The sequence below is a fragment of the Dermacentor silvarum genome, chromosome 4 (assembly GCF_013339745.2).
Source record: "Dermacentor silvarum isolate Dsil-2018 chromosome 4, BIME_Dsil_1.4, whole genome shotgun sequence".
Taxonomy (NCBI): Eukaryota; Metazoa; Arthropoda; class Arachnida; order Ixodida; family Ixodidae; genus Dermacentor; species Dermacentor silvarum.
This window is the reverse complement of record NC_051157.2, coordinates 114,144,462-114,171,090: the sequence shown is the minus strand read 5'-3', so window position 1 is coordinate 114,171,090 and position 26,629 is coordinate 114,144,462. Positions and strand designations below refer to the sequence as shown.

Below are 26,629 nucleotides of genomic sequence, written 5' to 3'. Positions count from 1 at the left end.
CGTCGACTTTCGCAACAGTATATGGCGTGTGTACGTGTCGCTCTTCAATGGCTCTCTTTGACGCCGTGTTGGAGCACTCGTTATGTGCCATTGAACCTCCTTGATGCCAACTCGGGCCATTGGGCATTTTCCAGTAGGTGCTCTTCAGTCCAGCTCAAAGAGATTAATTGAAGAGCGGTATACATACCCAATGCCATATACAGCTCCGCATCCCCATTGCCGGTCGGCGTCAAAGAGGTTCGTTGAAGAGCGGCAAATAGTTATAGCTTGTTTACGGAGGGTCTTTCGTCAGTCAGATCGTTCTCGACTTCAAGTCATCCAAGTGAATAACGTTTAGCGATCGGCCGCAGTTTTTGGGGTGGGGTTAAAGTGATGTGGAACCTTTCGATTGATATATCGGCGTCCTGTATACATTCGACGACTTTCGATGTGCTAACTATGTTTAGTGAAAATAAAAATAGAGCTGACAGCGTGAGGAAAAGCGCCTGTCTCACCGGGGTATAAGGCGTTGAGACACTCCTCATTAAGCAAGAAATTGGCGGGCCATATATAGCTATAGATTAGTGTGCCTTAAATAAATTAATGAATGGATATTGAAGACCGAAGAGAAGAGATGAAGAGAGGGATCGCTCTTGACCTGTTTGGGTTGAGTTAAAACATTTTGGGTAAAAGAAAAGCTACCCGTGACGCCTCTTTGGGACCACGTCGCCAACGCAGAAGCTGTTCGTGCTTCCCGTGCGTATACACTGTCTTGTCCGCGCGTTTTTAGTAATATTCTAGTGAAATCCGCCAGAAAAATGGTCAAGTACGACTTTACCATTCGGCGTCAGATTCACCGTCAGATTGTAATTTGAATGTAAGAGAAAACCTAATTCTGCTACGAGGAAACTCAAACATTTCTACCAGACCTGCGCGCTTCGGGGCAATAGCAAACAATAAAATAATAAAAAAAAGGTGCTAGGGCCTTCACATTTTAATACAAGACCCCTTATATTGCCCCTGTAAAACGTCTTTTCAGCAATGCATTTAGTTTAAAAGTGAAGCCGACTTAAAGGGGATCGGTGTAAGCTTGGGCTTTGTAAGCTGGCTTTCCCACGTTCAGTGTTGCAGTGAATGAAGCCTACTTGCCGTATGCGAACGATGCGATGCGAACGGGTCCCGATAATGCTATCGCGTTCTACTATAAAAGGCGAAGCTTAAGCGTCCTCCAAGTTTTTAAGTGAAGCTAAGGAGCTCGAGTGTCATCATCTCTGCTTCAGTTTTATTACGTTACGGCTTCATGTTCCGAATGCATGGTTACCCACGTCCGCGAGTAGTGTAGAGCGCTAAAACAGAATCCAAGACATTTCCAATTTTCCCCCTGCATATAGTCATAATTTTACTAGTGAAATTTGCCGTAAGGTTTACGCAAAATTTGGAGTATTAGTCTTGAGGCATTGTGCGCTTTTCTTTTATCTTCAAATGAAAAAACAAAAGACTTGCGGTACATCGAAACAACTAAAAAAGAAGGAAAGGCGAGTCAGCAGTGGTTAACATCGAAGAAAGAAAACGTATAGTGTTCCGGGGCGCATTAATGGACCACGTGGCTTGCTGTTCCATGTTTTTCCATGCTTGTTATTCGGGAGGGAACATAGGCTCTCCCAGAATACCTTGTCTAATATCTTCGATGTCAACCGCTGTTGAGTCTCTCTTGACCTACGCCAGCTTACCCTGCTTCAGTAACATGTTACTCTTGCATATAGCCCTTTACTTAACCTTTACTTTACTTTAATTCTTTTTAAACTTCGATATCTACGGGATCGGCCCACGCTTTTCGTTGAGTAGAGCCACACTTCTGGTTCCGGTTATAGATGCGCGCAGTTTGAACGAGTGCATCTGGGTTTCATTTCGGCATTTTATTCCCTGATTACGCATTAAGGTGCTCCGTATACATAGCTATACCCTAACTTGGTGCTTCTTTTTCCTCCCAAGCTTCCTGTTGACGCCTTTCTCGTGGTCTTACGTGCACTGGAAGTCCTCAAATCGCTGAGACGAAAGTGGTTAGATGCCCTGCCACTAGTGCCCCCCCCCCCCCCTCCCCTTCTCCATAGATCTGAAGTCTCCAAAAAAGACCTTGCCTTCAAAGACACACTTTTTGTTCGAGCGTATTATATATATATATATATAGGCACGCGCGCAGATGTTTCCTGTGGCCGCTGGCTGGCTGCTGCTGTTGTGCGCGCGAAACCGTCCTGTGGATGACCAGAGAAACATACCAGCGCCTAAACCGCATATACGGTGCGTAACGGTGCAGCTTTATTGGGGTGAAGAGATGGGGAAACGACGGTGATCAGGGCGTCTCTCCGACCACGCTTCGTATCCAGTCAGTGCGCGTCGACACCCTGGCGAACACGCCCGGCTGCTTGGGGGCGGCACACTTGACTCCCCAGGACGTGATGCCGGCGAGCACGTAGCGGCCGTCCGCGCGAGGACACTGCAGCGGTCCCCCGGAGTCACCCTGCGTAGGAAATATTTGCTCTTGTGTTCGTTTTCACTTCGTAAGTCAAGGCGCTTTAGTGGTTATAATCAAATGAGTAGCTTGTCGGGACCTGAACACAGAGGCGTCGAGTTCCGACCACTTAGAAATCGAACTGCTCTTTTATCATCATCATGGTCATCATCATCATCATCATTATTATTAAGGAAGAAGTGTCGAGCTACAAGGGGTACATACATCGATCCGATCGGTGGGTTGCCTGGAGGACCGTCGCGCAGCTGAGGAGTCGGTTCTGGCGTTTGCCAATTAATCCGAGCTGTTACTCCGGTTGTAGATTCTGCTTCTCGCAGCGCGCCTTCCACTCGCGACACACTTATTTCCTTTTTCAGTCCTCGTTTAGGCCAAAGGGCCATCCCATCGAAAACTCAATATTTATTCTATCATCACTCAATTAAGAGCATGAGACCGCGCTGTCCTGTTGCTGCTCGCAATAGGCCTTTTACAGCGAGCAGTCTGCTCCCCGGGCACCAGAGGCCGCCACAGACGCGTCGCCATTGAACGCCTTTTGAATTGGGAGCATTAGCCGCCGCCGACCGCTCCAGTTACGTTCCGCCGAGAGACCGGGAATCGCTTAATCCTATTTATTTAAGATGTGGAAGAGCAGAGGGAAGACTTGCACGCTCTGTCCTGAACTGCAAGAACTGCGACAGAGAGTTGAATGTATGGGATGAGACTGTGCGCGTTTCATACACTTCAGCTGCACAAGGTGTGCCCGTGTTTACGACCGTTCGACATGAACGCCTTTACCCAAGGCGAGCACACCCAGCTCTATTGCCAGTGCTGGATAGCCAATTGCCCGCAATGACAGGCAACCGATTCTCGGGAAATGCAATGACCTCCAGACTATTGTTGCTGCAGGCACGGCCGCCTGCAGCAACACTGCCATCGTTGGCTCAAAATTCTATAACGAAATGTTGGACTTCGATGAGTATGCGAGTCAGCGCGCTACGTCCTTCTCACGCAGGCGCGACTGACACACGCTAGCAACTTTGCTTTCCATAGCAGCGAACTCAAACGTGAAATAATTAAGCGGACTCCGCGAGTTGTCTTTATTCGCTCCTGAATCAAACAGCAGGCGAGCGATCGCTCGGTCACTTGCGACAATTTTTGGCCACGCGTACACGAATAAATTTTAATCTGCATCATAAGTAATCAGAACAAAGTAAAGCAAGTTCTTAATCTATAAGTCTTATTGAAAGAACAAGGGCAGCGCCTGTGTGTCCGTGTCTCCCTTCTTGTGGTCGTCTGTTTGCGCTGTTACCCAAAGTTTCATACCAAGTAATTTGTTCCGCGCTGGCGACAAGAATGAGGCGGTCGGAAGCAACTACCGTGGTCGGAGCAAGTCGCAAGCAGGCATTTCCCGCGCGCGCCCACGCGCCTATTTCTGAAAGACGTTGTTGCATATACAGTTTACGACGACAACGGGCGCACGCCCCCTTACAAATCTACCGCTGTAAAGACTATAAAGAATTCGGACACCTATAGCACTTATTAAAGCGAAGCTTTCTATGTCTCACTGATTCGTCCGTGAGCGCCAAAAATGCACTGCAGGAAAGCCAACTTACAGAATGGAGCCATCTGTGCAGGGGTTTAACCAGAATTTCGACTTTGGGGGGTGTTACCAGAACGTGGAGGGGGGGGGGGGGGCGGTGAGAGGTTCAAGGGGCTAGCGCTCTTTTTACCACGTTGTTTTATTTAATTCAATCTTCAGCTTTTTTTGAACAAATAGTGACGAAAAAGCTGCTAATTAGCAGAAGTACACTAATTAACCTTTGTCCGTCCTTGTTGGTGCATGTAGAGCTGACGTTGTTGCGCAAACAATACTACAACGAAGGTGGAGACAGGCAGGCACGCGCGGGCTCTGCATAGAAGGCCTAAATGTGTGCCTAGTTTTTCGGGATTATAAATTCAGTACTATATTTAAACACCCATGACATTCTGTCACCACGTTTGAAAATTGCAAGAACATAAGGTGTGACAGCATTTAGAGTTTTCGTTTGATTGCACGAAGTTTATTCTTTTTTTTTCTATGCAGAACAAAGTAAAGCAAGTTCTTAATCTATAAGTCTTATTGAAAGAACAAAGTGCATGCGTTTTCAAAACTAAGTACAATATCACTTTGCACGAGAAAAGCAAATACCAAGCACAATAGGCACGGAGAAGCCATATACCTTAAACAATACAGTTAAAATATAAGAACTAAGAAAAAAAAAAAAAAAGGACGGCAGATCCCACGCCCCGTAGGAATCGATGTTATGCGAAGCAGTGTGCGTGGAGCCTACCAAGTTAACGAAACGACCATGAGACGTAGGCGGCTGTTCCATGACCTACATGACACACATGCCACGATATTCATGTCATGACCTATCATTTATGTCTGTCATACACTCTTGTCATACTATGCCAATTTGGATACATACCAAGTTAACGAAACGACCATGAGAACACCAAGACGTAGGCGGATAGATAGATAGATAGATAGATAGATAGATAGATAGATAGATAGATAGATAGATAGATAGATAGATAGATACTCTAAAAGTGGTCTATGTTCGCCAAGAAATGATTCGCATTTAAAAAGTATATATGCGCATGATGTCCGCTGCAATCCGGTACATATGCAATATCCGAAGAAACTACTAAGCCAACCGTGGCTGCCACATTCACAAAATAATAATAAAAAAGCTGGGACTACACAAACTATATACACAATTGCACCGTGTCACCCCGCACGTATCTACAATACCGGACGTGGTTTCTTGGTTCACATCATATAGGTTTGATTTGGTGCATATATGTATAGCACAACCCACTACGGGGGATTGGCCATGAATCGGGCGGCAGTCGGTAGAACAGGGAAGAATAATTAAATAGGATTTTCTTATTTAAGAATGAGATATGAAATGAATTCTAATCGTTAATATCAATTTTCACGGCATACTAATTATCTTAAAATTTGAAGTTAATATTTTTGTTTTCATGTAGGCTTTCTCCACAAACTGCACATATTCATCCTTTTCTTCGTCTGTTGCGTTCCTAATATTGGGGATACTTGGAGCTTCGATAAAAATTTTCATCAGCGCGTCGACATGGGCCAGCGTCATGTGACATCTATCTGATGTTAAGAGCCTGTTCATGGTGGAAAAGCTTCTTTCAACGGCAGCAATTCCTACGGGAAAAAGCAGTATCTTAATTGCAGCTGATGACAAAGCAGCGAACATTCATTTTCTCTCGACCTCGCACGCAAGCATTAGCAGTGCTTTCTGTGAAGCCAGCTCTCCAGAATAGTGTCTGTAAATTCTACTCATTCACTGCAGTCTAGTCGTTCGGAGCTTAACGATAACGAGAGCAATGTGCCACTTTGTAAATTTTGCGACTAAGCACAGGGGTAGTGCTCGTAGTGTATACGTATTGTGCACACGAGTTCGTTGACTTAAATATGGAAAAACAGAAACACCAAACCTGAATCTCGCATATCTCATTCACGCGAAAGCGTTTACCGCGACCTCAAGGATTCTCCGATCCCTGCAGGTTGCAGTGTAGCGCTGTCGTCTGCGCGCTGAACATCAAAATTGGGCCTCAAAATTAAGGCCACGTAGCGTCCACCTCCGCAAAGAGTAAATATTTCTTAAAGCGATTAGTGTGGTGCATGGGTTCAGTGTAATTTTTTTTTCAGGATGAGTGCCTGTCTGAAACAGGAGAGAGAGAGAGGGGGGGGGGGGGTGTTAAGGGTGTGTGTATAAATCCCGGTATCTGTGCATCTGGGCACACAATCGTAGAACTACACAGTTTACATTCGCAGTTGTACCGATAAGAACAATGGGAACTGCAACGCCACGCTACCCAGACGAACTATACAGGTTTTTTTTTTAGCTGCACCAAATTTTTAAAATTAGAAAAATATGTATCTTGGTCACGTTATCTTTACCATTCGAGTGCACCGATTGGTGGCCTCTAGATACAGAGCAATTTCCGCACTTACGTGCATAATTAGCGAACTTACGCTAATTAACTTTTTAATTATCAACAATAGGTGACTACAGCAAATGAGTACTTTGGGGCCCGTCCTCGACACTACCTATCCCAACTATCAAATTTTGAATAGCGGAGTTCACGTGGGAGCTACGCGACCAATTATTTCCCCTTGGCAGGCTCCTTGAAACCGAAACTGGCCGCAAAAAGAGCGTCTGTGTCATCGGTGTCGCCGCCCCCCTGCCTTTCGTCACGTCTCCGAGGTAAGCGCCGGTCCGGCCCGCGAGCAGCTTGCGACGCTACAGACTGATATGACGCCGTGCCTGTAGTGTCTGAAAGACCAAGGAGCGGGGTTGGCGCTACAGCGCAACGTGGCGCCCGACGGAATGACGAAGTAAATTTTGCGGCAAGCCGGCATTGAAGTGTTTAGGCCAAAGCGTTGGGCCGGACCGGCGGTGACTTCGGAGACGTGACGAAAGGCTGGGGGGCGGCGACCTCGACGACACAGACGCTTTTTTGCGGCCAGTTTCAGTTCCAAGCAGCCTACCAAGGGAAAATAATTGTTCGCGTAGCTCCCACATGAACTCCGCTATTGAAAATTTGATTGTTGGGCTAGGTAGTGCCGAGGACGGGCCCCAAAGTACTCATTTGCTGTAGTCCCTATTGTTGATAATTAAGAAGTTAATTAGCGCAACCTCGCTAATTATGCACATAAGTGCGGAAATTGATCTGTATCTAGAGGCCGCCAATCGGTGCACTCGAATGGTAAAGATAACGGGACCAAGATATATATTTTTCTAACTTAAAAAATTTGGTGCAGCTAAAAAAAAAAAACACCTTGTATATGTCTGCATTGCATTACGCGCGTCACGCAATGCATTCCCGGCCGTCACCATGGGTAGGCCGCGGGTGCAGCGCACGACAGAAGAGGCTGTCGTACGCGAACGTAAGCGCGAGCGCGATCGTGCCCATAAGGCCGATCCCGTGTATCGGCAACGTTATGCAGTCCATGAAAGTGTGAATGTGTGCGTGTAATCAACGTCTACATGTTCTAAAATAAAGGCTATGCGACTTAACGAAATGTGTCTTCATTCAACTTCAACGTTAAAAAAAAAATACAATCCTAAACAAGCAATCAAATCACATATGTATCGCATCGGGTCGCTCAGCATTTCTTGGTGGGTTCGTTGCGTAGTCGTTGGCTTTGGAGTTTGATTCAGTTTGCATGGGCGAAAGCTTCGCGTTCAACGATCTTTCTTTAAGAAAGGGGCTTTGATTTTATGCATGAGTTGTGAATGCGAAAGCATAAATGCCTAATAGAACAGCGCTTAGCGGCCCTTCAAGTTTTGAGCTGCGAGTGTCCGAGCCAGCAAGCTGCAGCAGCATGCGGTGTCAACTGCCTCTCGCCACCGACGCGGCGATGCCCTCTCCCCTCACACAACACCTGGCGCCCAGCGATGCAGTAGGTGTCCCCTTTCACCCGCTCTGCTCCGTTGAGGCGCAGCTCGTGACGTGGCGTCGCAGCCAATGACAATGCGAACTTAGGTGCCATTTCGTTGCTACAGACGACAGGCGCCAGCGTTTTCGCTCAGTGGGCCATTTGACGCCTTCGCATCAATATAAAGGGTAAAACCAAACATCACGCTGCTACATTCGTCGCCTTCAGCAGGCAAAATGCACATTTATCAAGATGGCACTGCAGACAGAAATGTATACGCTGTTTCGGCAGCTTTGGCCAAAGCCTTGTGTCGTCTAACCACTCACTGCTCATCGTGCTGAGCGAAATAGTTGGTGTCTGAGTGATGCCTACGGCCTGCCGTGGCCATTGTAAATAAGCGAGCAAACAGCGTTCAGAAGAAGCCTAATGGCGGGCGCTTTCAGATGAGCAAATATATGGCGGCACCTATGGGTGCGGTTCTCATCCAGGTTCTCATGCTATTCACCTGAGCGACTGTCATGAGCTGTAGCGTTGTAACTCCTTATCGAGAGGTGATCATCCACCTACACAGCCTTATTAGAACTATATCTCCATACAGAACATGTTCTTAGGGGTGGGCAGCACTACCCGGACGAACCAACTCGCCCAGCATGCTGCGTTAACTTCATACAGAGCAGCGTGGTGGAGAACACTGCGCAATCTACGTAGCACGCCCGCCAAGCCTTTGATTATACGCTGCCTCTGAGATTTAAGCAATTGTGAGTACACATATTGTGCGGGCTGGTATCAGCTAGCCCATGCCTTTACACTTCTTCCGGAACAGGCGCTTCTCATAACGCGTCGACGCCTTGAACTGCACAGCATGCCGAGTGATGTTTGCAATATTAACGTAATAAAAGAAAGTTCTTATAGCAGGATGCACCAAGCGAGCGTGACATCTTTATTAGCATATTATTAGCTCTCTGTTCGAGTGTACTCAATGACCAGGTTTGACAATATAGCGCAAACTTAAGAACAAAGCGTTTATGTCGTTCGCTTCTGTGCTCTAGTGTGCTTAGGAGGCAGACAAAGCTTTGCTTTGAACAGAGCAAGACTCGATGCTTTATTAAAAGGCGTGGTAGATACAAGAACGGCTGTGAAAGTCAGGTGCGAGCGTGGGGAGGAACAAGTAGGTGGTGCGTTGCCGTCCGGTGATTGGAAATCTACGCTCGTGGGAAACTTACTTTTGAATCGCAGTTTGAACGGACGCAACCACCACCAGGTGTTCCACATCCGAGATGCCCAAATCTTATACGCGTGTCACCTGTCTCGAGAGCAGGTAGTACGCCAGAATGAGAGGCGAGAGTCAGATGACGAAGCTCGAATGACGGCGATGCAGCGACCGTGACGGCATCGCGAACACGATATACCCAGCGGCTCAAGTCGGTAGGCAACGCCAGCACCGCGGCGTAGAAGGCTAGTTAGATCGATCATCATCATGATCATCATCATCATCAGCCTATATTTATGTCCACTGCAGGACGAAGGCCTCTCCCTGTTATCTCTAATTACCCCTGTCTTGCGCTAGCTGATTCCAACTTGCGCCTGCAAATTTCCTAACTTCATCACCCCACCTGGTGTTCTGCCATCCTCGACTGCGCTTCCCTTCTCTTGGAATCCATTCTGTAACTCTAATGGTCCACCGGTTATCCATCCCACGCATTACGTGGCCTGCCCAGCTCCATTTTTTCTGTTTAACGTCAACTAGTATATCGGCTATCCCCGTTTGTTCTCTGATCCACACCGCTCTCTTCCTGTCTCTTAACGTTAGTCCTAAGATTTTTCGTTCCATCGCTCTTTGTGCGGTCCTTAACTTGTTCTCGAGCTTCTTTGTTAACCTCCAAGTTTCTGCCCCATATGTTAGCACCGGTGGATCCAATGTAATGATTGTACACAGATAGGTATACACACTCAAAGCGTCTGAAGTGCGCGCAAAGAAGGCTTCGCATTAAAAAGATATTCGCCCTTCCATATATGATGCAGTAAATAGGAATATGGCAAAGGAGTAGTGGCTCGGCTAAGCAGGAAAGCTGAGATTCCGCTCATAGAGATACCTGGCACACGGAGCGGCCTCCCTCCTCAGGTCCAGCGCAGATCATGGTCTCCTCCTTGACTTCGTTGTAGGCCTCGTAAAACTCACGACAAGTAGAATGCTTCAACACGGGCACGTCGGCTTTCTGCAGCTTGGCCGGGATCCTGCCTCCTTCGGACCCTGCGAGCACCATATAACGAGGGAGGTGTTTCTTGTTTCTCTAATTAGCTAAATGCAGCTGCTTGGGTGTCTGTTGTGAAACTATTGAATACGAGGAGTCGAGGATGCCTTTTCACCATTATTGTTGACGATGAAGCGACTTGGGCGTGGAGTCATATCGATAAACAGGGTGTTTCGGCTATATTGTATACCAGGCTTAAAGGGACACTATGAGCAAATACTAAGTCGACGTGGACTGTTTAAATACCATTCCAGAAACCTCGCAACGCCCGTTTCGTGCCGAGAAAAGGCTTAGTTTACGAGAATATTGCATCACAAGGGTCCGAATAGCTTTATCGCAATTCAATTCTCCTGCCACCCAACCGGGGAATAGTCACGTTGCATACGCCATCACTGCCCTTTGCTGCCATCGATGAGTAAAACTAGCCACCATAGTAAAACGGTGCCCGACAAACTTACGGTAAGGTTTTTTGCACAAAACGCAAATGCGTGGCCCTGGAGAAACCGAGCCAAGACAGAGCGGTGGACTCGCCGCTGTAGCTGTTGTTGGTCAAGCGGCGTGGACCGTTCTGGCATCTTGCGACATTACATGGAAGTGGAATTATCTGCTAGTTGCAGTTTGTGCGAGTTTTGCGTGACAGAAAGACCAGCACAGTACTTCGCGATAACGAAATTACTGAAACGCGAAAGCGCGGGCAGCCCAGAGTCGAGCGAAAACAAAACCTTTCGACCACCCGCGTATAGTTGTCAAGGGTAATGTCGATGATCTCTTTTTTCTAAAAGTAAAATAGAACTGGACAAGTAGCCGTTGCTTTCGTATTATATTACATAAAATGATGATTTTATAACGAGTTGTTGAGTACTAGTGACCACCAAAATCAGGTAAATTGAGCAAATTATTTGACGCCAGTTATTTAGGTTTATGGCCGTTTTGAAACGCAAATGATCCGTAACTAGACTTTTACGACCTCTCCCTTCAATTTTCCAATATAAACATGTGCACTAAAGTTTGTAACTAAGAAGAAAATTAATGCAATTATTGAATGGATTGGTTTGCTTTTCTTTGCAAATGATGTCCGCCTGGGCAGATAATTTATCTGTAGTGACGTGATTCGAGTAGTCTTTCAAGGCTCAAAAAAGAAAGCATTAAAAAAAAAACTGTATAACGAAGTTACCATTTCAGTTGAGAGGCCTTCTTGCTTGATCAATCCATTTTAACGTCACAAAAGCAACACTACTGGATGCCGTTTATACAGTGCAGGGGCTCCGAATTAATTTTGATCACCTGATGGTTATTTCCCATGCACCAAAAGCACAATACACAAGCATTCTTGCATCGGAATGCGGCCGCGGGAATCGAACCAGCGACGTCGTTCGCTGGTTCGACGCCATCCCTCGCGCCACCTCAGCATGCCCATTTCACTTGTCCTGCTTGCCTCCAGTGCAATCTAGATTCTGAACCTCATCTAGCAAAATTTAACAACAGGGAAAACATCTTTAAAAATATCTGTCTAACGTCGTCAGCCAAGCTGCTGACGACGTTAGACAAGCACCACCACAGCCACCACCAGTAGACGTTCGTAATGCGTGCACGCACGTGTGTGGAAGTGCAGCATGTATATACTCATTCTTCTAGGCCCTCCGCCAAGCGCAAGTGCGTTATTGAACTGATTGAATTTCTGCAAAAGTATATTGCGTCAGAAAATTTGTAAAGTACGACTTACGCACGGGCTGCAGACATGGTAGCTTCGGAATTGTGATTCGGATATACGAGAAAACATAATTATGTTAGGCGGGAACTCAAAGACAAAGCCCTTTTCCAGCTGATGTTTGAGGTCTATCTGAGTTGCCGCGCCCGCTACGTGGCGGTGCTGTTTTTGGGTGAGCCCACAGAACGAGCCTACGAGAAATCCCGATTGACTAGAGGCTAAAAGCTTCGCTGTAAAAGCGTGCACATTAGGTCTCAACTAATGAGCGTAGCGTAGTTCTCTCCATAGATGGCCCATTGGATGCAATGCACGTATACACGAATGTACTGACTGTCCTTGGTGAGCCCCCATCCGCTGATGGTGCAGTTCTGTCCCTCGAAGCTCTGGCCTTGCTCGGGCAGGCAGACCGGCATCAGGTGCCTGTGCTTCCCTTCGAAGTCCAGGGGTGTCCTCAGCTCCAGAAGAGCGTAGTCATTGTCCAGGCTATTGCTGTCCCACTGCGGGTGCTTGGTGATCTGTGCGAATATTGATCGGTGCTTCACAGTCACATATTATACAATCTCTCTCTATATATACTGTTGGCACACAGTTTCTTTTTTTATAAACGACAACAATTGTCATTGGCCAAATGATAGCCGCAATGCATGCCATATGTGAAGTGGAGTTTTATTGTAGATACGGAAATACAAGTACATGTGGGCAATTTCCGCGCGGACCCTCCAACAAAATTGCTAGAGAGTTCCCAAACTGACAGTGCGCGCCTTTTAAGATGGCAAGTGGGACAAACATATTGGAACGTCAACCAAAATACAAATTTAGCAGCGGAAATTTGAGGGAAAGGGGTACACAGCTATTAATAACCTAAAAACAAAAATGTGGATGCGCATAACACATAAAGACGCAAGCAAATATTCGACGGCATTGAGCAATTATAACCGAAATAATAAATGAATTGAAATGAATGTGGCTGCTGCTTAAAAGGCGACTTTACATTCCACGACAGCAGCTATGTCCACTAGAGTCGTTATTTTTGTTTTTCGCCAGCATCTGAAATAATACGTCAAGTTACTAGACATGCTAGTACTTCGCGGCCGGATTGAGCTGGATACAGTTCATAACAAAAACTTCAGCGTACTAGAAGTTACAGTTTGACTGATATTGTGAACTAACATTAGGAATAACTCGGAAGCATTATTTTTTATAACTTGCTTGGGCAGTAACTAGCGTATGTAATGCGGTCCTGTACAAAAGGTCGGGGGCCAGAGACCGCATTTTCGTAACTTTTGACTGGTTGCCCGGATAATCTCGTTTTGTTCTCGCATAGCTGCCCCGGATAACGGCTCTGGCTCTTGGCTCAAGGCCACTTGAAGGTTGTCGACAACGGGAGCTAAAAAGTATTTCATGCCTAATAAACCATGCATGAACGCCTTTCTGCCGTACTCTCTACACGGTGCCGGCGCTTGAATCCTGGCGATGTTTGCGTTGTAAGCATGGCTAGATTGTGTGAACTATGTTCAGTGTTATAGTTGTCATTTAAGGGAGCGGAAAGTGCACCGAACACGCTTCAGGCGCGGCCACCACGCTCAAAGAACCTGCAACGGGAATTGGCCGAATGACACGCCCTTTCCAAGCTAACACCCGTGCGAGCACCTTGTGAGTTGTTGTTCAAGGCGCACCGCAGCCGAACTTAAAGCAAAGGAATGCGTAAGTGCGCTTGGCACAGGTTCTTGCAGACCTTCAATGACGTGTCACGGCCGTGCATTTTAAGGGTGTACAGACAGTAATTTTGGGGACCGACTCGAATACAAACCGAGTAGTGGTAGAAGGGAATCGAATATCCAACGATTTTCGAATTATTGACAGGCTTTTACATTACTTATTATAAAACGATGTTCGCATCTACATTATTCGCAACGTATACCAAGTTTCTGTCATTCCTTCACATTATGAAACACGGTTTGCTAAATGCATAAAGAGAGCATTAGGATATAAGCGTTTGAGTCGCGTACCATAAGAACTCTTCTGAGCATATGTGTGCATCGCTTATCAGAATAAGGTTTAAACATACAGACATCATCTGGGGCCAGTTAACATCTGAGCCCGCAATCGGAAATTGGCGTAGTCTGCGGAAATGGCCAGAGCGAGAAACTGACTATTTTGTCAAATCGGTATGGTTGCGGCTGATGTGGTATGGTATGGTAAAACTTTATTATTGTCCGTCGGAACGTGCGTCAGCACGTGGCGGGCCGCTCCCACGTCGGCACAGAAAGGCCGAGCCTCTCTGCTGCGTGCTACAAAGAAATAGCGGTGCAGCAAAACGTATTCTGATTTCATTCGAAGAGAGCATACGGCTCCGCAGCGTCCATAAATAGTACCCAACAATAACAATTGCTGGATGTCATGTGTGACGGAAGTTTGAGCGCGATTTTTGCATAGCGGTTCAGCCAGAGAAGCCTATAGCGATATATAGCTGGCTCCTTGACTCGACGAAGCGTGCATATATATATACAGGGTGTACCAGCTATCACGCAGCAAGGTTTAAAAAAAGATGAACGGCGTTACGCGAAGCAAACCTAGTGCGTATTATTTCCAGTGCAGTGGAGTAGCCGCCAGTAATTTTTTCGTTACTGAGATTTAACTAGCTGATTGTAATTAATTATCTAACTCGAGAAGTACTGTCCTAATTGTCAGTGTCAAGGATAAAATTGTAGAGCAACATGAAAAACTCCCGATACAGCTGTCTGTTGCTCAATACGTGCTACACAAAAGTGTTTTTCCTAGTGTGAAATGAGCCCGCGCGCATACACGCCTCGAGGCACTTTGCGTGTATTCGCGGGCTTCTTTCACGCTCTGCAGCGATTTTTGTTTCGTGTATATATATAAACGAAACAAAAATCGAGCCTCTCGGTTTACCTTCCTCTCTCATGCATTCATGGCGAGAGTCTCGAATCTGGCCCCCTTGAAGTCATTTGGTAGCATACGAGGGTTTTTTAGCCACGTGTCTGCTCTGCTAAGTTCACGTGTTACGTGACGTCATCGGGAAAACAATGATGTTCCGAATCCACCCACCATAGTTCTGAGTGGCGCTGGCTAACACCCCCGGATTAGAGAAAAAAGGGCCGAAGAGGAGAGAAAGAGAGACAAGCACAAAGTTACCACTGTTGCGTGCACACCGGTAGCAGGCGGCGCTCCTAACACGGAAGTTGTGGGTTCGAACCTTTGAGAGCTACAAATGTGGTAGCTATAGCTACTGCGAAATAAACTCTCGATTACACGATATTCACGCGCGTAACCGTACTTTAAGCCAGCTCGACTGCAGCTGCCGCTGTGGTAGCGCCATACCTTCCTCACGTAGACGACGTCGTCGGTGTCGTCCTTCTTGGTGATGTCTTGCTCCCCCACCGTAACGGCGAAGTCTGACGGGAACGTGAGCAACCTGAAGAAAACGCGGTCGTTTGACGGGAATTGAAAATAAGAAGAACGTAAACTTTATTTTCAAATCAATCAGATTCGAATCCGGCGTCTCTTTAGTGGGTTTGGGCACCCGCCGCGGACGCGGTTCCGAGACCTTGTCTCGTAGCGGCTTGACGGGAATTGAAGACTGTTTCTTTTTTCAATCAATCAATCAACCAACCAATCAATCAATCAATCAATCAATCAATCAATCAATCAATTTAATTTCCACAAATGCATTCACAACGCATAGATCAAGGTGATACATATTCACGAGGAGTCCCAAAAGTAAAAACTGTATGTGGGGAAGGGGGGGGGGGGATGAGATCCTATCGGAGTTAGATAAAGCAAATTTTCACCAAGCACAGTTCTGAACTGATGTTGCAAAACAGTACAAGTGGTTAAAACGTACGTACATAGGCAACAACATCCACATGTAACACGTATTTCAAGAAGCTGATAATTTCACTTATTAGAGCGATGAAAGCGAGTACGTTTTAAAAGACTTTATAAAGCTGCTTAATGGTAACATATTTAAATGGGTCTATATAGGTTGTTCCAGATGGAGATGTCACTAAAACAGGCGGTTTGTATTCCGTAATTCGCAGTGACTTTCGGCAGGTGAAGGTTATTTGAGAAAGCAAATTTTGTTGTATTTTTATTAGTTAATCGATGAACTGGAAAAGCATGAACGGAAACTTGAAGGTGAATGACTTTAAACAGCAGGACCATCAAACTAAATGTATGTATGCAAACGGCAGGTAGTAAACCCAGTTGGAGGAAGCGGGGCTTAGCTTATGAAAGTGTTGATGTAAATGTTATAATTCGATCTTTGGGCTTGTTATCGAATACTTACTAAGCGAGAAATATGGGCATAGTAAGTACTTGCCCAAGCAGCGCTACAAGAAAGATTGTGTGTATGAATGAATGCGTGGTAAAGTGGGAGAAGTGTAGTAGTGCTGAAAACTAAACGAGTTCTACTTAGGGCTCTTATGCTGAAACCAACTTTTCTAATAATGTTAAACGCTTGCCAATTCTGGCGCTGAAGAGTTTACATTTAGGATGAAATCGTAGAAAAAGGCGTGCTCACGAGAAGATGGGATCGAAACAATAAGACGAATAAATAGGCGTAAGCAAGGATCGATTGATATTAACAAATTGGGATGGTGGGCGTCACACCTATGGCAGAACAACCGATCAACAAATGAGGCAAGTTGGTTCATGGTAATTTTAAGAACGTGCTCATTTAGAAGCACAACACAAACGACCGAGCTAGACACGCAGGTGTACAGACAAAGCGCGACTATAGCAACTGTTTATTTTTCCATACCTTGTCATAGTTATACCAGATGTTTCAGCAAAGACTCCCATTTTTTTTTTAAATTGCCTGTGGCAGATAGCTTAATACTAGTCCATGAGTTGGTCTACTCGAAGAGGCGGACATTACTTGCACCAAAAATTGAAATGCGTAGTCAACAAATTAACAAAAGTTACCTATTTAAGTTTTTAACTAATTACCTTATGGCACATATTGCAACTTGCAAGTTCGCAAGGCGGATCCACTTGGAACGAATTCTCAGGATGACGTTTAGAGTATTGGTGGAAAAAAAAGTAGGGAAGAGATTGAACCATAGACGTTACAGACATAGGTAACTGCACAATACAGAGATAGAGTGAATGCACATATTACTTCCGGTTCTTTCTTTCTTTCCCTCTTTCCTTCTCTCTTTTTTTTCTAACACCGTTTTCCCAAACCCACGTGCAGGGTAGCAGACCACTGACTTGGTTCGGTTTAACCTTCTTGCCTCTCATCTCCCTCATTCTCTCTAGCTATAGAGGTTTTAATGAAAAGAGAAAAGATCAAGGAGAGAGAGGCCAAATCCTAGGCTGCGATAAATGTACGTTACACCATGATTAGCTTAAGCAGGTTAGGTTCATTTTATTGCGATAGCAATTATATGGACACTCAAAAGCAGATTTCTGCCGTCGGCGTCACCGTCGCCGTCGCCGTGAGGTTCCGCATGACGTCAATGGAGATGAAATCGTCGCCGCGCGCCGCCGAACGCTGTATGTGCGAGTGAAAGGGCGCGAGGGGCGCGCGCTTTCACGCGGAGTGAACGCACGGCGGAGAACAAACGCGCGTTCTGCGCCGTGCTCGCTTAAGGGCTGCAGAAGTAGGCGTCTCTTTCCTCCTTTACGATCACCATATATGTAGAGCAAACGCGCCTAATTCTGACGCCCGAGAGGCCGTGGGGGAGGGGCGGGAGGGGAGGAAAGGGAGGCGACGTTTAGCTGCGGCACCAAGTGCCTATTTATATCAGAGGCTCCGGCAACAGTCACCAACGCCGCACGCATATTGAGCGAACGCGGGCAAAACGCCGACGGCGTCGACAACAGTTCTGCGTGTTGCCGGTGCTGCTTAATGTCCAAGTTTATACAGCTGATAAAGCTAATATCATTTACTCCGTATAGCTTTCTACAAATTTGCTATCGCAATTGATGCTTCGCCTTTCAGGTGAAACTGCGACAACTTTTTGGTTAAGTGACTTGTTTTTAAGGATATGTCAATAAAGCGATTGTTATTATTTTTATCATCATCATCATCATCATCATCATCATCATCATCATCATCACAGCGGCACATTCGCCAGAACATCGCGCGCGGAACAGTTGCAGGCGTGGGTGCCGCTGACCGGTTCCCTGCCGTGCCTCCGTGCGCTATCTCGCCCCACAGTATTGTTTTGCGTGTGCATTCATCCCCCTCCAGAGGAGGAGGGTGGCTACACGACCAACTGGACAGGTTATTCTCTTGATGCCGTTCGCCCGGCTAGCTCAGTCGGTAGAGCATGAGACTCTTAATCTCAGGGTCGTGGGTTCGAGCCCCACGTTGGGCGTTAGTTTTTTTTTTTTTTTCGTCTATAATTTTTTTTCTGGTACGTCACGTATACACTGATTCTTAGAGAGAGAGAGAGAGAGAGAGAGAGAGAGAGAGAGAGAATTCTTCACTTCTTGTATAGTAACCCTAAAATGCAGTTCGCAGCGCCTGTCTTCTAAATCTGTGTGTGCGTTCATTCTTTCATATTTCTCCTTCTTTCTCTTTTTGGTTACATTACGAAAAGAAACTTCTATAATCGAAGCATTTAAATAACAAGTCCGTCCCTGTAACAAAAAAAAAAAAAGAAAAAAACCATTACGCTCACCGGTGGAGGCGGCTTGGTAAACGAGAAAAGACGCAAAAGTTAAATACGTGTTGCGACTCCACCTTGAAGTTGATGCACCATCACGCCGTGACGTCATGGATTTTGAAGGCGCCGGCTTGGGCCTATTTATACCTAATTTTTCTTTTATCGATAAAACGAGTGGGGGGCGCCACTCTATATGAATGGTAGAAACGCTGGAAAAGGGGTTTGTGTTTGAGTTTCTGTGTAACAGAATTATGTTTTCTCGTATATTCAAATTACAATCCAACGCTATCATGTCTGTAGGTTGTAGTTGAATCGTACTTTACGATTTTTTTGACACATTTTACTTTGAGAAATTCAATTAGTTCACAAACAACTCTGCGCCAAGCGGAGGACCTGCGTGATTGTGGTTCGGAATGATTTTTCGCGAAACGAAGGTCGGCGCCGACACCGGATTTTTTGTGACACGGGGTCCGCAGTCCCACTCCAGTGGCACGAGCCCCCCGTTTTCAGTACTTTTGGAGCAACTCTGGCGGCTCTTCTACTTAGGATATAAAGTTGTCACATCATAAAAAAGCTTAATTCTTGTATATTACAACTATATATAATATAAAGACATTGATTAATGTGATTTAGAAATAATTGTTCAAGAACAAGCAAGTAGTACATGGTTCTTGCGAACTGTGTCCGAGTTGTGACCATATTTAGAAGAAACTACCGCATTTACTGCATTGCGGCTTGCTCTGTAGATTTAGGACAAATTTATCGAATTCCTAGACGCAGCAAAATAATGTTGAATTTTTACTTTTCGGATAACTTGCTTTCGAAGATTGCCAAAATATCGCAACTTCTTTTGTAAACAGCCCGGCAACTACATGCTCAAGGAAGCTAAATTTTGGATGAATTAGAGTTCAAGGAATTTCCATTTAGGACGCAAAATGTCATTCATGTGTCTGTATTAGTTTCAAACTGCAGCTTCGTAGCTTTAGTACCTTCCCGCAAAAATGGGCAAAGGTAGGACCAGAATTCTAAATATTGCTTAATTTCGTTCGCATTATTAGAAAAACTTGTGAGCATTATGTGGCACTGGTCTCGACAGGCTCTTCAACTGGTATGCTTGCGGCATTTCAGACTGCCTTCCTGAGCCAACATACTCGTACATGTGCTTGTTTGTTAAAGAGGAACACTAAATTGGTTTCGTGATACCATTCAACTATTCTTTAGAGCTGCAATTTATTTTTCCTTCGGCAGGATAACATTGTTTATTAGTGGAGAGAATGAAGGCCATTGTTCTCCCTCATAAATTTGTCGTGGCGCTGTCATTAGCGCCAAGTTTTGCACTAAGTTGGGGGTGCTAGGGGTATTCGGGGCATTAATTGCTGTCGCAGTCAGTGAGTTCCGGAGACGAATAAGTCGCTGAAGTGCACATGTTTTACAGCGACGCTGTTTAGGGCTCCGCGCATTTTTGTTCTGCGTGTGCAAAAACTCAGGTACCGCGTGAACACGCTCGTGCCACTGCTCGCGCGTTCGTTGTCGTCTTATTCGACAGCTGGCTCGTCGGCGTCCCTCGGATATGCATTTTGAATAGATTAGTTATCAATAGCCACCACTTTCAAGATCAGTGGACTCCCAGGTAGACAATAAAGGTTTCTCAAAGATTCGCCGCTATGCGACCCGCGTCGGCCACGTCTACGTTCGCACCACCCCCTCTTTGTGGGCGTTCCAAGCGCTTGCATATCTAGTTTCCTTTCCTTCCGCTCTCCCGTGGTGGCGGTGCCGTCGAAATGTCACACGTGTCTAGTTTCCTCCGGCTCCTCGGGGCGGCGGTCCCATCGTCCACGCGAATGTATATATATATATATATATATATATATATATATATATATATATATATATATATATATATATATATATATATATATATATATATATAAAACCAGAAATGCAAGTTGCCGTTCTCCATTTTGAATTTCACTTCTCTTTTGTTGTCGTAATGGTGAGGCCGCGTATAGTCCGGACTCGCGAGGAGCAAAGCGCCCCTACGTACTAAACAGCTTCGGCCTTCGGACGTTAACAGCTTCGCTGGTCATCCACCTTCACAGAGTGGAATCTGGCTCATGATATCTCTTTTACAGCGAAAGCTGTATATGGCTATATAGGCGAAACGAAAAACCGTTCGTCCCATGTTTCTCTAAACGTCTCCATTGGCTGCGTCGTCAGTTACGTCGTTCTCTACGTGCACCCAAGCGCGCGCGCCATTGGCAGCGCCGTTAGTGACGTCATTCTCTGCGTCGTACCTGCTCTGCCCGCAACGCCGGCTCCTCGGCTCGCCGTTGTCGCATGCGTTCGATATCTCGAGCTAGCTCGGCGCCGTGGTTAGCAGCGTCCGCCCGCCATTGGCGCTTGCGTTCCACTTCGCGATTTCAACGCGGACGTTTCGTCGCAGCCGAAGCCAAAGTGCCGCTCGAGAAACTCCCGGCGAACGCGTTCCCGCCATTGCCACGTTGACGCATGCTGCAGCTCTGCCCGCAACGCCTCCTCCTCGGCTAGCCATTGTCGCATGCGTTCGATATCTCGAGTTAGCTCGGAGTCGTGGTTAGCAGCGTCCGCCCGCCATTGGCGCTTGCGTTCCACTTCGCGATTTCAACGCGGACGTTTCGTCGCAGCCGAAGCCAAAGTGCCGCTCGAGAAACTCCCGGTGAACGCGTTCCCGCCATTGCCACGTTGACGCAGCTCTGCCCGCAACACCTCCTCCTCGGCTAGCCGTTGTCGCATGCGTTCGATATCTCGAGTTAGCTCGGAGTCGTGGTTAGCAGCGTCCGCCCGCCATTGGCGCTTGCGTTCCACTTCGCGATTTCAACGCGGACGTTTCGTCGCAGCCGAAGCCAAAGTGCCGCTCGAGAAACTCCCGGCGAACGCGTTCCCGCCATTGCCACGTTGACGCAGCTCTGCCCTCAACGCCTCCTCCTCGGCTAGCCGTTGTCGCATGCGTTCGATATCTCGAGTTAGCTCGGAGTCGTGGTTAGCAGCATCCGCCCGCCATTGGCGCTTGCGTTCCACTAGAAACACAAACATGTAACCAATAATTGAGAAACGCTTCAATACAGCTAAACTCCGGGGGCGCACGTTTCAGCTTCGCTGGTTAACCATCTGTACGGAGTGCTTGGGCGGTGTTCTGTTTTCTTTTTCCTTTTTTTAACAATCGATAAAACTTAACAATCTCTACTGACCCTTTTCGCGGCGATCCCGTGGGCGCTGCCATGTTTGATCACGTGGTGACGCGTCCATTGCTTGCCTCAGCTGCCTCCGTGTTTACAATGCAAGCGCGTGACACCGGTGCGGTGCAGCAAACCTCCGTTTCGACGCATATCGTAGACGGTGACTCTGTGGACGACAGGAAGCTTTGGACACAGCTTTAGAGGACATATAAGTGCTTTCAGAGCTCATTACACCTTGTAGAAATGGCGCGAGCAGCGTGTACGGTGCTTGTACTAAAAGCGGGGCTCGAAATGTATTCCAAGCTGTCCAAGCTTTCCGCTTATAATTATATCAGGATCAGTGTGCTCTTCGTTCTTTATTTGGCAAACGTTTCTGCAGATAGCGGCTTGTCATGTTTCTGACTCAGTAAAGTTCCTCGGTTCCTTGGTGCGGCCACTATCTTGTTTATTTTCAGGCTAATCACTCGCGGTGTGCTCTGCTGCGATAGATTTGTTCTTGCTGCGCACAAAGCTTGGAAAGTAAATGTTCAGTACTTTGTGGTAGCTTGAAGCAAAGAAGTATCATCGCTAGTCTCTCGCTTACTCTGTCGACCGTCACGAAACGGTCAGCTTCAAACATTCATGTCTTTTCGGGTGTAGTCGCCGTCACTCATGCTTCGGTACATTGATTCAAGTGTGCGCCGTTATTGATACGTTGGCCATAGGGTCGGCGTAAGTATGCGTGCGAGTAGAGGTGGATGTGTGTAGATAATGTGCGAGAAACTTACTATGCCGCAGTAGCGCACCCGGGATCTCTGCCAGGAGGGGGTGTGTGAATTTTTGTGGTGGTGGTGGTGGTGGTGGGGGAGGGGGGGGGGAGCAAGCACTTTGCATAATATGCAATTTTCTTGCTTTAGCCAGATGAATCCAACAGCAAATAAAATGCCTAATAATTATAATATTATAATGACACCAAGGCTGATAACGATATTTATTTCTTCAGCGTTTTACTCAAAGTAATAAAGAGTGAATGAATAAATACAAGACAATGATACAGTGTTTTTGTTAATCAGGAAAATTCGACCTCAAGCCACTTCCTGAATTGTAATGACAATGTGAACAAGCACTGAAGGTACACGTTGGACTGGAGGGGCTGGACGCGTGGGGGGGGGGGGGTGTTAACTCGGCCTCAGGGTGTCAGGCTTCAGACAAGAGACTCCACGAATCAACCGACACAAACACTGAGCATCGCAAGTTATAAATACTGATGAAAGGAGGTAATTAAGCACCGATGAATCTGGCTCTCACCCTGTGACGCAGTGCGCGGCGGTGAGCACGTAGCGTTCGTTGATGATGGATCCTCCGCAGGTGTGGCCCCTATCCAGGTTTATCAAGGGTATCATGCGGCGCAGCGATATCTGCCAGGGAAACTCGAGCGGCCCTGCGTTCTCGCCACCCACGATCCTCTGGTGCTGAGAGAAGCGACTGCGGCCCCACCAGTTGGAGCTCGCCGTGCCCGCCGACTCAGACTCCGACCCCGCCGGAGCGCTCGGGCCACGGACGCCACACCCTGCAAGGTGGACGAAAATTCGTGCGAGCGATGTAGCTGGCATCCACCACACTATATATATAGTGCTAAGCGACTCAAAAGACTGCCATGGGCAAACTGGACACGAAGTCTAGTTAACCTCCCTGCGTCTCCTTCCTTACTTCGTTCTCTCTACTCAAAAGGAAACATAAATATCCTCAGAAAGAAAGCTTGGCAATAGAATAAAAATAAGTGGTGATTTAGCGGCAAGTGCGAGAGAAATGCGTTAGTGGCACCTCTTTGAGGTTCCGGATCCATGATTTCAACAGTGTTCACCACATTGCGAGGTGTTGCTCAGGAACTCACTCGAAGCACACCCTGCCTCTTCGAGGAGCCAAGTGCAACTGACCGGGTGTCAAGAGCAGACCACTGGGCTATAGTGGCACTATATATATATATATATATATATATATATATATATATATATACCACCATCAGCTAACCTTATGCCCACTGCAGGACGAAGGCCTCTCCCTGCGACCTCCAGTTAACCCTGTATTGCGCTAGCTGATTCCAACTTGCGCCTGCAAATTTCCTAAGCTTCATCACCCGACCTAGTTTTCTGCCGTCCTCGACTGCGCTTCCTTTCTCTTGGTACCCATTCTGTAACTCTAATGGTCCACCGGTCATCCATCCTACGCATCGCATGGCCTGCGTATACCTGCGGACCCTGCGGACCCCGCGGTCCAAGATTCCAGCGGACCAAGATTCGATCCGTGGAACCACTACATTTGCGGCGTAGTCGCTTCTTCAATTGAACTAATCAGGAGGCTAGCAGTTGGCAGCGTAAGGAAGAAGTGCTCGACGACGACACGGGAAAGTCGAGCAATCTGTAGAAAAATTATCAGGCTTGATGTCCCGAAGTAGCTCATAGGATACGAGAAATGCCACAATGGATGTCTGTGGATTAATCTGCGCCACATGGTTTCTTTTTTTGTTTTTTTAAACATGCACAGAAACCAGCCTTTCTACAAGCAACTGTGCTAGATGAACGTATTTAGGGATTCCACAACGTTGTGAACTTGTATATACGCATCTCCTTCTCATATCATCATCTCATCATCATCATTCATCAGCGCTTTTCCGCCCGTGCCTTTTCCCCAGTGTGGAGTAGCAGGCCAGAGCAAGCTATAGCTCAGGCCAACCTCTCTGAATTTCTGTAAATAATTCCTTCCCTCTCTCTCTATGTACAGAAACCACGGTACAAGATGTTTGTTTGCATCCAGACCCTACCAGAATGAGGCCACCGCAGCTCAGACTCGAACCCACGACCGCTGAGTCACTGCGGCGTGTCTGCACGCAGTATTAGAAAACTCAGTCGAGTTACGCAGAAAAGCACGACATAATTCGTATTACTTAGCGAAGTTAGCTTGCAACGCACTGTTTTGATTCAAGAGTGGGACACGTAACGAGCAAAGACAATATAGAAGGTGGCAAACTAAACATGACCCATTGTTCGACACTACACGTGATCTATTGTTGGCGTTTAGTGGTGAAATATCTATATCTCGCAGTTTCAGATGTAATGATCTTGTTGTGCTCGTTACTTTGCCTATAGACGATGGAGGTGTCACAAAACATTATTTTCTCTGAGTGCAATGCAACATATATACTGTCACCGACTACGGTAGTGTCCGGAAACGGCGTGAAGAATTACTTTCGTACTTTAACCTTGCACGTTTTGTGCCTACACAAAGGCAGGATGCATGTTTTCAGAGGCCGAGTAAAACGTTACCTGGCAAAGCAGTTAACAATTCAATCAGTTGCGCAAAGTGTTGCGCAGTCGTGTTGTGGAGCGTGCCGTTAAAGAAGCTGAGCATAAATAGTTGATATATTTGAGTTCGATAAATTGTTGATTTTTTAAACAGCATATACACAGTGTGATTAAAATGTTTAGATGTGACAACTTTCGTTGGTTAAAGAGTATAGATTTTCTAATAAATTTGCACTGAGTTTCAAAAGCATAAGACGGAAGTTTCCACCTATAGCTCTAAACGTCGGTTTTGCCAGTGGTGGTTCGAACAAGATTTCAACGACACATAAAAATATAGGCACCGGCTCGAGAATTGTCAGCCGCCTCGGATGTTGCGGGTCCGTCCCGAATTGTATTAAAACAGCTTAATTTGACAATTTTACAATGTTCAGCCGCCCGTTCGTTTCAGATTGAGGTCAAGTGTCATAGATCCGCGTTTACATCCTCTCACAACGCGAGTGCGATGCACAAATATCGAATCACGCGTGGTTTGCAAGTGTCAATGAGCGCTCAACTCTTTGAATTTGTTCTCTCTGTCCCTGTCAGCAACGTTCCGGTAGATAGATTATTCTGTATTATGGAAGCGTGATCAAGAGACGACTGTAATCAAGCGTGTATTAGGATTAAACGTTATACTGTGTGTGTTACTCTTTGGAGTGGTTATAACACCACCAAAGAGCGAATTTCGACCATGGAGTTCGCGGTCGACGGTAGGCTGAATAACGACTACAAGTTGGGCAAGTCGGAACGGATTCCTTATCACTGATGAGCAAAATGAACGAGGACACCATCAAAGAAACGACAAGGACAAGAGAGAGAGAGAGAGAGAGAGGTGTGTGTGTGTGTGTGTGTGTGTGTGTGTGTGTGTGTGTGTGTGTGTGTGTGTGTGTGCTAATTAGCACGTGATCTGATTGAGTCAGCCTAACGTACCAATCGTTCACTGACTCGGACCTTGGCCAAGACACCATCCTGGGATACAGTGAACGACTGAACCAAGTGCAGTGCAGTGGACCGAATTTTAAACTGGGAGGACCATACAATCACTCCAAAAGACAAGACTACACTGTGAAGCGCTGCTCACGAATTCTCACACACAACTTTTATATTTCAATTAGGGAAGTCAAAGCAGGCTGCCACGGCGGGTGTAGGCGAGAATTGGGGGTCGGGAGGGGAGATGGATGTGTACTTATTAGCATCTCTTCTGACTGACTCCACCATCACCAGAAGAGACCACTTGTCGACTGACTGGGACCTGGACCAAGACGCCATGCTGCTATAAATTGAACCAAGTGCATTACAGTTTGACAACGCCCCCTGTTCGATCACAGAGGCCTTGCGGATCTCCCATTTAAATATAAGTGACTTTCAATAGATCAATTATTGTGGCAATTAAAGAAACTGAAGCAAAGCTAACAAGTGAAACACGAAACCGAAATCGCGGTATGCGTGATGCAAAAAAAAAAAAAAAAAAAAGACAGCTCACTTTGTTCGGCGCTGGCAATGCTTCCAGTAACCGCCGCAAGCACCACAACTGTCGTTACAGCGAACAT

The 26,629-nt window shown here is 46.5% G+C and overlaps 1 protein-coding gene and 1 non-coding gene across 2 annotated transcripts; one reads left to right on the top strand and one right to left on the bottom strand.

Moving 5' to 3' along the window:
* Positions 1-2,294: 2,294 nt before the first annotated feature.
* On the bottom strand, positions 2,295-26,629 carry LOC119448848 (trypsin-1-like). Its single transcript, XM_037712058.2, has 6 exons — positions 26,563-26,629; positions 23,047-23,308; positions 15,249-15,342; positions 12,238-12,421; positions 10,040-10,197; positions 2,295-2,497 (listed from the first exon to the last, which is right to left on the bottom strand). The coding sequence occupies exons 1-6, from the start codon at positions 26,627-26,629 to the stop codon at positions 2,330-2,332; spliced, it is 933 nt and encodes a 310-aa protein (XP_037567986.1). The 3' UTR covers positions 2,295-2,329.
* Positions 18,181-18,253, top strand: Trnak-cuu (transfer RNA lysine (anticodon CUU)). Its single transcript has one exon. It is a non-coding gene; the product is annotated as a tRNA-Lys (tRNA).